Genomic DNA, 14855 nt, shown 5'->3' with positions numbered 1-14855 from the left:
CAAAAGAACAAGGTCTTTAGTCTTTTAGAGGTAGATCTAACTGTCTGTGATATGGAAATCCAGAGATAAAATGATCTTCATGGTGAAACTAGGTATCCTAGTTAGGTGATGGAATAATTGAGCCATCAGAGGAGATTGGAAAGCATGTTGAGATTTAGAAAAAGGAAGAAAGAGAAGTATGATTTTAAGCTCGTAAATATAATAGCCAGGTTACCTTCTCTATCAGTGCTATACATTTGTATTTGATTATTAATTGTGTATGTCTGCAAATATCCTTGAAATATATAACTATTCATATGCAGTATTGTATATTGTGTATGAGGAGCCTTGCTTCATAAATGCACAGCAATTACATTTTTCATTTAATATTCTTTTTTCCATTTCAGGCCACAGTTTTATTTTTCCAAAGGCACTATGGTAGGGAACTCTCTTTAGATGAGCGAATGGAGTTTGTCAACTTGTGGTATGTGCTCATATGTGTCAACGATATTCTGATCATCTTTGGATCATTGATCAAGATTGGATTGGAAAGCAAGGTGTGTAGTTCTTCCTCATTGTGCATAGGAATTTGTCCAAAACTTTGATTAACTTTAATACTGAGTTCCATTGTTTTTAGATTTGTAAATCAATCGTGAATTAGTTTACAGCCTCAGGTATTATATAAATTTTGAGAGAAGGGAGTCTGAAAGGAGAATTTTATTATTGGGATTTAGCTGGATTAGTAAGTGAGGTATTAAAGACTGGCAATAAACCTTAGGTCATATGGTTTTACCAAGTATGTATGGCAGCATGCAGAAGTGAATGTGCCAGAAAACTGAAGGAAGTTGTTGAATTTTCTGCTGTATTATGTTCAGTAGTAGGTTGGACCATCAGGCAGGAACATTGGGTATGCACATTAGATAGTAATAGTTGGTAGGAACATTAGGTAGGAGCCTTTCTGGAAACACTGCACAAGATTGATTTAAGGATGAGGCACTGAAGCCTAAGAATTGACATGAGTTCACCAGCTATGGAGACGAATTTGCCATGGCCACTCCTTTCAGGGATGCAATGAATGATGAGTATTGTATACAGTGGCAGAACAGAATGAAAATAACCCTTTACTTTGGTAATGGATATCATGTTTATCCATTTGGAAATCTAAGGAGTTGGATGGAATGGAAGATGGCTTCAACAGTGTGTGTACAAGGATGATGTTGCAAATGAATACGATTAAGAACCAGGTTCTTGGTTATGAAAGTTGATTTTAATTTGTTTAGGTATTTGGAAGTGATTGATTAGAGGGGTAATGGAAGGCTGAAGTTGAGAGTAGAGCTGAGCAAGGTTGAATGATTGGAGGTGGCCTGAGAGCTCAGGTGATTTGACTTTAAATGTAGAGTGAGTCAGAAACTTGCCGAAAGGAGTTCTTTGTTTGTCCCAACTTTGATGTATTATAGTGCAAGTTAGTTTCCCATGGTCATGATTGGTGAAGAAATTGGGCAGTGGGGATGGATTACATATGTAGTATAGCTGGAATTAGAACAGATTCAAGTATGAAGATATGAGAAAGGTATGTGGTGTGAGATAATTATTTGAAATGTGCATAGATTAAAGCCATTTTAGATGCTATATTCAGAAAAGTTGCATGGCAGATGACAGTTAGTGAAGGAGGTTATATAGTAGCAAAGTTGAAAGTATAGAGAGGAGATTGAGAGCAAAAGATATGGAAAGTTGCAGTGAGTAATTATGTAGAACTAAACATATTTTATGTGATCATGCGAGTTGGAGGCACTGTCTTGATATCCATAGGGAATCATCTTTGTGTCAAAGGTTGAATATTAAGAACTGCTTAAATGTGTGTAGAGACCTTTGTTTGCTTTAGCACACTAGAACACTAGATGGAAGATGTGTGTGAGTGAATTGATATGATAAGAATTTACTTTCTTTGAAAAGGAATTTTAGCCTGTATCTTGGGTACTTTCATCATGGGAAAGAGAGTTTGTGCCTCTTTCCACTTATTTTTTGTTGCTTGGTTTCACTCATATTGCATTATTTTGTAATGGAATGCCACACTGTTTCCAGCTCTACTCTGTCCTTTGGTGATGGCTTTTTTTTCTAGGCAACCTATTTTGTTAGCCTTTCCCCTAACATCAAAATTCCTCATTCTTTTACATGGGTATTCACTTTTTCTTTGTATTATACTTTATAAAGCTGGTTGTGCATCTGATTATTTTGTAGACAAAAGTACCTCCTGTAAAGTCAGTTGGTTGATTTATGTCTATGAATCCTTTAGTTTCTTGTACAAAGTCAGTAACTGCAATAACCTTCATTTTATTTAGCTCTTTATAACGTAATGATATTGAACTAAACATCAAATATTTTGTCTCCCTCAGTTATTTTACGAAGAGGAGGAGAGGGTAGGTACTGCAAAGAATATGCCTATGCATGTATTTGTTGTACTATGTATACTTACAGCACTTTGCTTTTACTATAAACAGATTGTAGTGGAATTACATACATTAACTCTCTCCTTTATTTTGCTACTGGAACAGTGTTCTTGATGATGTATTGTGGTATCCTTGCCTGTTTATCAGTACATCTCTATGACTACCTGTCTCTAACTGTTTTAACATTTTGATTAGATATTGGATGAAGGCAGCAAGAATATGTACATGTGTATATATGTATATGTCTGTGTATTTATATGTATGTATACATTGAAAAGTATATGTATATGTGCGTGTGTGGGCGTGCATCTATTCACATGTGTATGTGGGTGGGTTGGACCATTCTTTCGTCTGTTTCCATGCATTACCTCGCTAATGCAGGAGACAGCGACTAAGTACAATAATGATATGTATATTTTTTTCATACTATTCGCCATTTCCTGCTTTAGCAAGGTAGCATTAAGAACAGAGGACTGAGCCTTTTGAGGGAATATCCTCACTTGGCCCCCTTCTCTGTTCCTTCTTTTGGAAAATTTAAACCGAGAGGGGAGGATTTCCAGTCCCCCGCTCCCTTTCCTTTTAGTCGCCTTCTACGACACACAGGGAATATGAGGGAAGTATTCTTATATATATATATATATATATATATATATATATATATATATATATATATATATATATATATATATACATATATATATATATATATATATATATATATATATATATATATATATATATATATATATATATATATATATTTTTTTTTTTTTTTTTTTTTTTTTCAAACTATTCGCCATTTCCCGCATTAGCGAGGTAGCGTTAAGAACAGAGGACTGGGCCTTGAGGGAATACCCTCACCTGGCCCAATTCTCTGTTCCTTCTTTTGGAAAATTAAAAAAAAATGAGAGGGGAGGATTTCCAGCCCCCCGCTCCCTCCCCTTTTAGTCGCCTTCTACGACACGCAGGGAATACGTGGGAAGTATTCTTTCTCCCCTATCCCCAGGGATAATATATATATATATATATATATATATATATATATATATATATATATATATATATATATATATATATATATATATACACGCTTTGCTTTGTCGCTGTTTCCCGCGTTAGTGAGGTAGTGCAAGGAAACAGACGAAAGAATGGCCCAACCCACCCACTTACACATGTATATACATACACGTCTACACACGCAAATATACATACCTATACATCTCAACGTATACATATATATACACACACAGACATATATGTATATACACATGTACATAATTCATACTGTCTGCCTTTATTCATTCCCATAACCACCTCACCACACATGAAATAACTACCCCCTCCCCCCTCATGTGTGCGAGGTAGCGCTAGGAAAAGACAACAAAGGCCCCATTCGTTCACACTCAGTCTCTAGCTGTCATGTAATAATGCACCGAAACCACAGCTTCCTTTACACATCCAGGCCCCACAGAACTTTCCATGGTTTACCCCAGACACTTCACATGCCCTGGTTCAATCCATTGACAGCACGTCGACCCCAGTATACCACATCGTTCCAATTCACTCTATTCCTTGCACGCCTTTCACCCTCCTGCATGTTCAGGCCCCGATCACTCAAAATCTTTTTCACTCCATCTTTCCACCTCCAATTTGGTCTCCCACTTCTCCTCGTTCCCTCCACCTCTGACACATATATCCTGTTTGTCAATCTTTCCTCACTCATTCTATCCATGTGACCAAACCATTTCAAAACACACTCTTCCTCTGCAATCATATAACACTGTTGGAACTACTTTCCAACATACATACCCATTTTTGCTCTCTGAGATAAAGTTCTCTCCTTCCACATATTCTTCATCACTCCCAGAACAAAAGGGATTGTCATCTATTAACTGTTTTACTTATTTCTTCCCTTTATCCATCCTCTCCTTCCTTTTGTGATCATGATGTGGTAACCTTCATTCTTTTCCAACTTTTTTGTATCACACTGCAGGGAGCCTAACATGTATGATCTTCAGTTAAATGACTCAGGTTTTCATTGAGATCTCAACACTAATTTGATTATTGATGGAAGTGTACCAGCCAATGTCAATGCTTGTGAATGTTGATTTGATTATTAATGGAAGAGTACCAGCCAACTTATAGCATGGGTGAAGGTGAGCAAGATGAAAATGATGATGTTCATAACATTAGCAAGGGTGGTAGAATTAAAAGGCAGTACACTACTAGAGCTTTGGAGAAATGATGCTTAAAAAGGTGGCAGTTCCAGAAACACTTGCTTGCTAGTATGATTCTCGCTTAATGCAGTATCCACTTGCTTGCATTAGAAAATCAGATTTTGTAAAATGATTTAAAAAAAATCAGTATGTTTGCTTAAGGGAATAGGTAGAAACATAGAAGCTTTCCCCCAAAAAAAGAAACATAGATGTAAGGTAGGATACTGGAAAGTAGAGGTACGGAAAAGGACAGTTTTATTATATCAAACATATTACATTGTCTAATTAAGAAAAGTCCCTGGATATGCGAGAAAGAATTTTACCCCCATATTTCCTGAGTTCATAGGTGACTAAAGGGGGCTGAATCAGGGGGCTGGAAACCCTATCCTTTTAGTATTTCAATTTCTAAAAGATGGAGCAGAAGAAAGAGAGTGCTGGGAGTGCTAATCCTTCTTGAAGGCTCAGGCTGAGTTGTCCAGGTGTGTGTGGATGTATGCAGAATGAGAAGAAAAGAGAGACAGATGGACTGTTTAAGGAAAGAAGCCTGGATGTTCTCACTCTGAGTGAAACAAAGCTCAAGGTTAAAGGGGAAGAATGGTTTGAAGTGTCTTTGGAGTAAAGTCAGAGGTTGGTGAGAAGACAGGAGCTGAGGAAAGGGTAGCACTACTACTGAAGAAGTTGTGGGAGTTTGTGAAAGAGTGTAAGTAAGTGAAGTCTTGACTGATGTGGGTAGAAATGAAAGCGGATGCCGAGAGATGAGTGATTATTGACGCTTATGCACCTGGCCATAGGAAGAAAGATCATGAAAGGCAAGTGTTTTGGGAGCAGCTGAGTGATTGTGTCAGCAGTTGTGATGCAAGAGCCTAGGTATCAGTGATGGGTGATTTGAATTTTAAGGTGAGCCACTTGGTATATAACACAAATTTTATTGGACATAGGTCGACAAGAGTTATAAGGTAATATAGATTTCTGGACTGTGTATTTCTTCTGTGATCTAAATGTTACATAACTGTTGAGCCGTATTAAATTGAAACCTTATGATATGTGAAAATGCCTGTGTACTTTTGGGCATACTTAACTCATGCATGAATGGTTTTACAATTTAATTGCTAATTTTTTGCTTTTTAGTTTTGCTTATGAACAGTTTTACCAATGTATTATTGGTTTTACTGCTTTTGCTTTTTGCATTTAGCACATGTCTCTGTTTGATTTAGTGTATAGACATGTCAGTGTAACATATCGCTGCCCCTAGTTGATGCCTTCTAGTAATACTCGGTTCTCTTTTGCATGGCTGAGAGTAGGTATTGCGCATAAACCACGTTGAATTTGTGAAGGGCAACAAACAGATGGTAAGTAAGTCATTTTGTGTTGTCATGTATATATATATATATATATATATATATATATATAAATCTATATTCTTTTGTATTTGTGTCTTACTTTAGCTATATCTGAGTGGTTTTGTCAAATATTTTTTCACCATTATACCAAGAATCCACTGTACATTTGCTGTTTTTGATTGGGGAAAAAGTGATCCACAATCTGTCACAGTGCTTCAGTTCATGCTTGATATGATTTATTACTTTTAATCTTCCGGGTTTTATATGCTACTGTGCCATCAAATTAGGTACATGATAGGTCCAGTAGTGTCTTATCCCACATGAACACCCTTGTCGTGTGCAAAAGTTTTTTATGCCAACTGCTGCAAATTAGAGGGATTTATTGGTTTGCCCCTTGTCCATGCACATATCCATATACCTGATCTTGTAAACAGAGTATTTTGTTACCAGTAGTTTGGATACGGGCCAAACTTTTATCATAGGTAATACATGCAAACTTTCCTGGAATGGAAGTCAAGAGCTTCATGCACTAAAATGTTACTAGATATTCATTTGCTTGATAACTCATGATTGGATATAGATCTATCTTGTGCCACAGATCCTGCATGCAAAGTTTTGCCCTCTGTAAGTTTTCCAAGTCAGAGGGTGAAGTGTCAAGGTCGAAAGGGATTAGGTACTATAATGCCAGTAAGTGCAAATTTACATATCCCATGACTGGATGATTGGATATGTATCATATTTGTACAAAACATCCTGCATGCAAAGTTGTACATCTGATAAAGTTTTAAAGTTCAGGTTCATAGGTCAAGATTATCAGATCTTGTGTGATGAAAGACTTCTATATGCTTGTGTACACAGTAACTAAAGACTGGGTGATTAGATATCAACGAAACGTACTAGAGGTACTTCATACAGAGGTGTATGCTCTTCAGTTTTTTGTTTATGATTAAAAGATTGTGTGTAGTGAGTATGTGCAAGGAATCTGAAGATTAAGGTATTGGATCTGGAGCAAATTTAAACCACGCATGCGGTGTATAAAACCCTACTCCTCATTAAGTTTTGGACGTCTGGGGTTGAATGTCATGATCATTTGGGCATTGTGCGAAAATGCTTCTTAGGGCTTCTGCATACATCTGATAACTTTTGGATGGATATTGAGCATACTTCTACCACTGATACTGCTACAGAGATGTAAATGTGTGTGGTCAAAAATCAAGGAGAACAAAAGAGCTGCTAAATGCTTGAGCATGCAGGAATACACGACTAGGTAAGTGTCTGTCAACTAAACTTGTGCCATAGACAATATACACAAATTTCTGCCTGTAAATGATTAAAGGAGATCAAGGGTCAAAGTTGTGTGGAATGCCTCTAAAAGCTTGTTTACATGGAATTTGAGGACAGGTTAAATAACCTGTACCACTCATACTACAGTGCATACAAAATTCCACATTAAGTTTTGGAGGTTGGGGTCAAAGTAAAGGTCAGAAGAGGATATTCATTAAGAGTTACAAAAATACATGCGGAGGACATTAGTGTTTTGCAGACACAGTTCCTTCTTTGCTTTCATTCTTCTCTTTTGAAAAGTTGTTTTTGGAGGGGCATAAGGAATGCAACCTTTCCTCTGTGGTTCATTAAAGTTTAATGGGGTGAGTCTTTAAGAGATTTATGCATAATGATTATTGTTTTTGTAATGTTTGGTTTTTTATTTGTGAATCTGCCTTTTTTTATGTACCTGTTTGTCTTTCTGTTTAAAATTCTATATTTGTAAATACCATTGTATTTTATGGGGGGTTACACTCATGGTTGTCCCTGTCTGTGGTCATGCTTATTTGCAGATGTTTGCATCTGAGGCTGTGATTACTTTTGTTTGATTAGATAGCGGTATGCCATATTTGATGCTTCTTATCTCAGAAAAACTGGTTAACAAGTAAAGTATTATACTATATATATTATCCCTGGGGATGGGGGAGAAAAAACACTTCCCATGTATTCGTTACTTGTTGTACAAGGCAACTAAAAGGGTGGGAGTAGGGGACTGGAAATCCTCCCTTCCTGTTTTACTTTTCCAAAAGAAAGAACAGAGATGTGGGCCAAGTGAGGCTCAGTCAACTGTTCTTGACACTACTTTGCTTATGCAGGTAATGGCGAATATGTATAAAAAAAAAACATATATGTATTTGATATTATCACTTCTATTCATCCATTTCCAGAGTTACGAAGGCTTCCTAGACACCTGGAATGTTTGTTCACTGTTTCTTGGCCTTGGGAACCTGCTGATATGGTTTGGATGTCTCAGATACTTGGGATTCTTCGCAACATACAACGTAATTGATAAGTCACCTTTGTTTAGTGTCTTTGATTTTTGTTTTTTCAGTAATGATCATTGATTTCTTTTATCATTGCTGCTTGTTTACTCTCTGAATGGTCAGTTATCCTTTATGCTCAAAATTCTCTGTGTCTTGTACTAATTTTTTGTCGTATGGTCATATTTTGGAGCTCCTTTTATATATTTTTTGATATATTTTTTTTTTACTTAGCTGTAGAGCATAATAGAGCTTTAACGCACCTGATCTTCAGCAATTTTGCTTTAACATTATGAAGTGTTTCTTTACCAGTAGTTTTATCTGCACCAGTGGGTCATGTGATGAGCTCCTTGTGGGACATTACTGGTATTATTGACTGTTCTTATTATTGATTGAGGAGAGCTCCATCGTTAAGAATTTTTTTAGGTAGACCAGGTAAGAGAGCCTTTTTTCGCTGAGGGTGGGGCAGGATTAGTCGGTTTAACAGTCATATCTATCTGTCTCTCTATATTTCTGATGCCTATTTCCTGTGGAAAAAGGGGATGGCCACAGCAAAAAGAGTTTCCACTTATCCTTACATTCCTTCCTTGTATACACCATTCCATTCATTCTTCCACCATTTCTCTCCCTCAAATACTCTTCCACTATATTTTCCCATGTTACAGATGGTCATCCTCTCACACTAACCCCTTAAATCGTACTATCATAGAATCCCCTTGTGAACCCCCCATCATGCATTCTTTCCACCTGCCCAGACCTCCTCAAAGGATAACATTTTACCCACTATCACACTCCATAATTCATCCCTTTGCATTCCCTGCCATACCAAATCTCTCATACACCCCACATTTCTTTCTTCATTGCATCCAGTCATACCACATGCTCCTCTCAGATAGCTCATTTCCACAGACTGGATTCTTGACCTCTTTGACTCATTCCATTGGTTGCATAGGTCAAGGTTGGGAGGGCTTTGCTGTCCCTTAATCCTTTCTTCACTTCCATACTTACACCTCTACCCTTCATTATTCTAATAAGGGACCCAATGACTCTTCTACCCTCTACTACTCTCTCTTATCCGTCCTTCCATATCACCAAACTTAACCAAGATAGCTCCTAAATACATGAATTCTGTCACCTCTTCCAGTTCTAACTCAACAGTTTGCCTTTGCTTCATGAAGGTGACTAGTAAGAGCTCTCCAGTGACTTCCATTGGACTTCATTGAAATTAGAATTAATATTTTTTGCTCATCAGAATTGATGTGTATGAACTTTGATATTTACAAAAACTTCTGTAGGAGACTTAGATTAATTCAGTAATAAAGTGGTGCAAAGGAAAATGACTAAAAGGAAGGTGATATCATTTGATCCACCAGGGCCAGCACATTAGGAAAATAACCACAGCTTGAATTCTGATGTATTTTGTATGAACTTTGGTCAGTTTCTGAAAACATTGTGGATGTCCCTATATGAACTTTGGTCAGTTTCTGAAAACATTGTGGATGTCCCTATATTTTCTTTATCACATTGATGTATTATAAACTTATTTTTTTCCAGGTTTTGATCTTGACCATAAAGAAGTGTATACCCAATGTGTTACGCTTCTCCACATGTATCTTGATGGTGTTTGCTGGTTACTGCTTGTGTGGCTGGCTTGTTCTTGGCCCATACAATCTCAAGGTAAGCCTGGCTCAGGATTGGCAAATCAGGCTCACGTTTGACCAGTGTGATTTTCCCCCTGTAAATATTACAACTTCCTTAAGAGTAGTTATTTTCATTTACTTTTTATAGATGTTCATGAACTGAAATTATGGAGTAAGTGCATTTTGCTCTTACAGAGTATTAGGTTTGGGTCATTTGTGAAATCTACTACTTTCATGACTAATTTTGTTCTCAGAATAGATTTAGAAAAATATATCATCATGTATATTCTCTTATTTGAAGGGCTCTTTACATTTAGATTATTATTCTTTAGTGCAGTCAGTTTAGTTTAGCGAACTTCATCACATGTATTGATATGATATTTAGCATAAGAAATGCATTTGTTTTACTTTTGTGAACTACTGTATCTTCATTGCTAATTGGTAGCTCAGTATTTTTGTTATTTTTTTCATATAAGAATTATATAATGATTACTTCTATGAAAATTAGATACCCAGTGCTTAACTTCTGTAAGAACTTCTCTATGTAAAACATGAAAATCACAAGTGTGTTTGAGCAAATAAGATGAGTAATAAATTTGATGAATAGGAAGGATTCCTTAAGATTTCTCCACATGTGTTTTTATATTTGGGTTCTGAACAAGACTTGATGATATGGTTCTGTGATGTACATAATGACATCTGTAATTAGCTTCTCCTGTAGAAGAAACATTTAGTATTGTGCTGTACTGTGGGAATGAACTGTAGTAGTGTTAGCTTTATTTTCATAAGATGTGATATTTTGGTATTATACTGTGTTATGGGACCTTATTTATTTATTTATTCATTTGTATATTATACTTTGTTGCTGTCTCCTATGTTAGCGAGGTGGCGCAAGGAAACAGACAAAAGAATGGCCCAACCCACCCACATACACATGTATATACATACACATCCACACACGCACATATAGGTACCTCTACATATCAATGTATACATGTATATACACACAGACATATATACACATGTACATAATTCATACTGTCTACCCTTATTCATTCCTGTCGCCACCCCGCCACACATGAAATAACTACCCCCTCCCCCTGCATGTGTGCGAGGTAGCGCTAGGAAAAGACAACAAAGGCCACATTCGTTCACACTCAGTCTCTAGCTGTCATGTATGATGCACTGAAGCAGCAGCTCCCTTTCCACTTCCAGGCCCCACAAAACTTTCCACGGTTTACCCCAGACGCTTCACATGCTCTGGTTCAGTCCATTAACAGCACGTCGACCCCGGTATACCACATCGTTCCAATTCACTCTATTCCTTGCGCGCCTTTTACCTTCCTGCATGTTCAGGCTCCGATCACTCAAGATCTTTTTCACTCCATCTTTCCACCTCCAATTTGGTCTCCCACTTCTCCTCATTCCCTCCACCTCTGACACATATATCCTCTTTGTCAGTCTTTCCTCGCTCATTCTCTCCATGTGACCAAACCATTTTAAAACACCCTCTTCTGCTCTCTCAACCACACTCTTTTTATTACCACACATCTCTCTTACCCTTTCATTTCTTACTCGATCAAACCACCTCACACCCCATATTGTCCTCAAACATTTCATTTCCAACACATCCACCCTCCTCCGCACAACTCTATCTATAACTCATGCCTCGCAACCATATAACATTGTCGGAACCACTAATCCTTCAAACATACCCATTCATGAGACTCTGGATTGACAGCCATGAGGTGTGAATGGTGGCAGAGTAAAATTATTGCTGTAAGTGGATTAATTTGTGATTGCTATGCATTAGGCCAACCACAAAATCTCACTTTACTTACTCTTGAGTATTATGTCTCATGCTTTTTTTTTATCCTGCCATCTGTAATTAGAGGTAAGATTTTCTGAGGGTAGATTAATCCAGTTAGTCAAAAGGCATGTAGATTATGAATAGATGAATATTTGTTTTTCCACTTTGGCATTATAATTCTTACCAATTGAAATATTGCTTGTTCTTTCAGTTTCGTTCATTTTCATCTGCAATGGAATGCTTGTACTCTCTCATCAATGGAGATGACATGTTTGCAACATTTTCTTCAACATCTGGGAAGGACCCCCTTGTTTGGTGGTTTTCCCGCATTTACCTGTACAGCTTTATTTCTCTATTTATCTACGTCATTTTAAGCTTGTTTATTGCCATAATTATGGATGCATATGAGACGATTAAGGTAAGTAATGTTTTCTTTTTTTGATGAAATACCCAATGAAAGAGATGCATAGTGGTTTTCATTACAGGAATATAATGTATGAATGCTGTATAGGAATAAAAGTGCCTATGCCTACAAGCTGAATTATGGTAGTTATCCATTCTGCTATAGACCAGAACTTAGTTTACCAAGCATTTCATAGTGGCCTTTGACTTTTGTCCACTCTTAGTCCTGTAAACTCACCACCTTTAACTCTTACAGTTCATATGCCATATGTGCTGATGTTTCCAGCCCTATTTTAGATCTTCCAGAGTGGCTATGAGCTACATATGAATACCATGTAATAATTCACTCGCATAAATTTCAAAGATGTCTGGTACCCTGGAAACTTCATGGTGCGAGGACTCTTATCAGAACATGCATTTAGCAACTGCAAGAGTGATACCCATGTATCTGGCAGCCACAAGCATAAATGAGTGATAACACAGGAAGAAATAAGATGCAGTTTTGAGGGAAAGAGGTGATATAGTAGAATATGATGATGATGAGGTTTTATTTGAGCTCCATGATGTCAGATACATGGGGAAAGTAGGCTCATAACTTGGCTGATGAACCAAAGTGCTGCTAAGAAAACTGAAGGAATTACAGCCACTAAGGAAGTTTTTCTTTTCATATTTTCAGTCTTTTAATATTATGTTGAATTGATTTATAAAGTTAGTTCCTTTTTTTTCAATTTTTCTGTTGAAAAAAACATTGGCTGGAAAATGCAAAAATAGACAAATTTAGGGCTGAAGGGATTTAAGCTTTTGCCACTTTCTTTAGCATTGTGACAGAAAGTTGCCACAGGCCATGAGTCACCCATAGGAAAAAATAAAGGACTTAATGGTGATGTTAACCTTTAGATGTCAGAGGGAGAGAGGGAACAAGGGAAAGTAAATTCCAGTAAAGGCTACATGGAATATTTCATTCAAAATTCAGTTAACTTTAAACAAATTATTTACATAAACTAATATATCTTAGTGGTCTCATTTGCTCCTGATTCTACCTCATTAAGTTCAGAAATGGTAAACAAATATGAAAGGGTGATTGAGCGCATACTATCACAAACTGAAAAATGCTAGAAAATGTTGTGTTGATGTAATAAAAACTAGGAAAATGTAATAATGTACTCTCACATCAGATGGGATGACAAGTTGATATCATCACACCATGTGTGTTGCCTACATTTATGCTTTAAACCTTTGAATTCCTGGTTACATGTCTTTGTTCACGTGTGACAAAATATTGAGGTCTTAAGAGATACACATACTGTGACAAATCTTCCGTGAACATAATTATAGAGTGCATGGTTATCTAATAGAATCCATGCAGTTCCTAATTTTGAAATTCTGTGTATGAAAATTACATATACCCCAGTAGAAATAAACACCTAATCACAGTGTCTCATTGTTTGTTTTGCCAATATGGGAAACATGGCAGGACATAGTAAAAGAGGGTTAAAGGTATCAGGGCCTGAACGTTCAGTAGGGTTAGTGGCATGCAATAGATAGAAAGAATTGGAATGATTTTGTACATGAGGAGAAATGCGCTGTTAATAGGCAGAACCAAAGTGTGTGAAGTGGTCATGGTGAATCATGGATATCCCTTTAAGGCTTAGTTGTGGATGGTTTACCATGGTGTTCATACATAATACTTGACAGATAAGAGACTGGATGTGTGCAAATAGAGCCATTTTTGTATTTCTGATGCTACTTTGCTTAAGCAGAAAAGACAGTTATTCATTCATACCTAATTGCTTTTTACTGAGGTAGTGTAAGGAGAGGCAGTGTAGATATAAGAAAATCCATTTTATCCATTCAAATCTCAGAGGCTTTCTCCAGTACAGAATTATCTGTTGTCTGTTGACACTAACTAACATTTCCACAGCTTTATCTCTAATGTAACATAAGTTTCAAGTCCTTTTTTTCACCAACTTATTTTAAAGCATGGTAAGTTTATAGTCTTGAAGACTTATCCTGTGATTTGCTGTTTATCATATGTATTCCTTAACTATGTAACTTTCCACAGAACTGCTATATAGATGGCTTCCCACTATCTGATTTGATGAAGTTCGTCGATGAATGCACAGAAGAGCCTACAAGTGGAGTCTTCCATGATGAGGGTGATCGCACCATTCATGATATCATTAACTCTCTTTGCTGCTGTGTACCTGTGTAAGAACATTATTTTATTTAACCTTTCATCGGTGCTTCATTTCATAACTATACAAATATATGTGCTTCCTGTGAACCCAACAGTTTCAATGGATTGATCTTCTCCTCCAGATTGATAAAGTATAACTCTGTATAGTATGTACTTGCCATTACAAATTTTGTGTAATGCTAAGGCTAAGCAGATTGGATAGAGTTTAGCTTCAGAGAGTAATAGAGGAGAGGTTGATTTCAGTTGATAACAAGTTACTGTAGAGAAGGCCTCAAATGCTGAGTTGTTATTTGATGATAATAAACTAAGTCAAGCCTGGTCACAACCTTTGACACTAAATGTTCAGCATACTAAGGGTGGCTGAACAACTCTCCTACATAACTAGAATCCATTAGATAGATTAGATTAGTACAAATAATTGTTTGGGATAGTTTGTAAAAGGAGAAAGTTAAGAACAAATGTTAACAAGAGTAAGATAATGAGGGTAAGGAGATGAGACTGGATGGTCTGAGTATCTGTTT

The 14855-nt window shown here is 36.8% G+C and overlaps 1 protein-coding gene across 10 annotated transcripts in view; it reads left to right on the top strand.

Annotated features, from left to right (window-relative positions):
• The window catches only part of LOC139758688 (mucolipin-3-like), a 48878-nt gene that overhangs the window by 27687 nt on the left and 6336 nt on the right, over positions 1–14855 (top strand). For 7 of the 10 annotated variants that reach the window (XM_071680314.1, XM_071680312.1, XM_071680316.1 and 4 more), the window contains exons 9-14: positions 387–536; positions 5944–5991; positions 8193–8306; positions 9840–9962; positions 11947–12153; positions 14200–14345. In XM_071680314.1, coding sequence (XP_071536415.1) covers positions 387–536; positions 5944–5991; positions 8193–8306; positions 9840–9962; positions 11947–12153; positions 14200–14345 — 788 coding nt within the window. Of the gene's footprint in view, positions 1–386; positions 537–2372; positions 2397–5943; positions 5992–8192; positions 8307–9839; positions 9963–11946; positions 12154–14199; positions 14346–14855 lie in introns of all 10 variants that reach the window. The other 3 variants (XM_071680315.1, XM_071680311.1, XM_071680310.1) reach the window with 2 other exon arrangements.

The sequence above is a fragment of the Panulirus ornatus genome, chromosome 31, assembly GCF_036320965.1.
Source record: "Panulirus ornatus isolate Po-2019 chromosome 31, ASM3632096v1, whole genome shotgun sequence".
NCBI lineage: Eukaryota > Metazoa > Arthropoda > Malacostraca > Decapoda > Palinuridae > Panulirus > Panulirus ornatus.
Note: the sequence above shows the minus strand (reverse complement) of the source record. Positions and strands in the feature narration are given on the sequence as shown.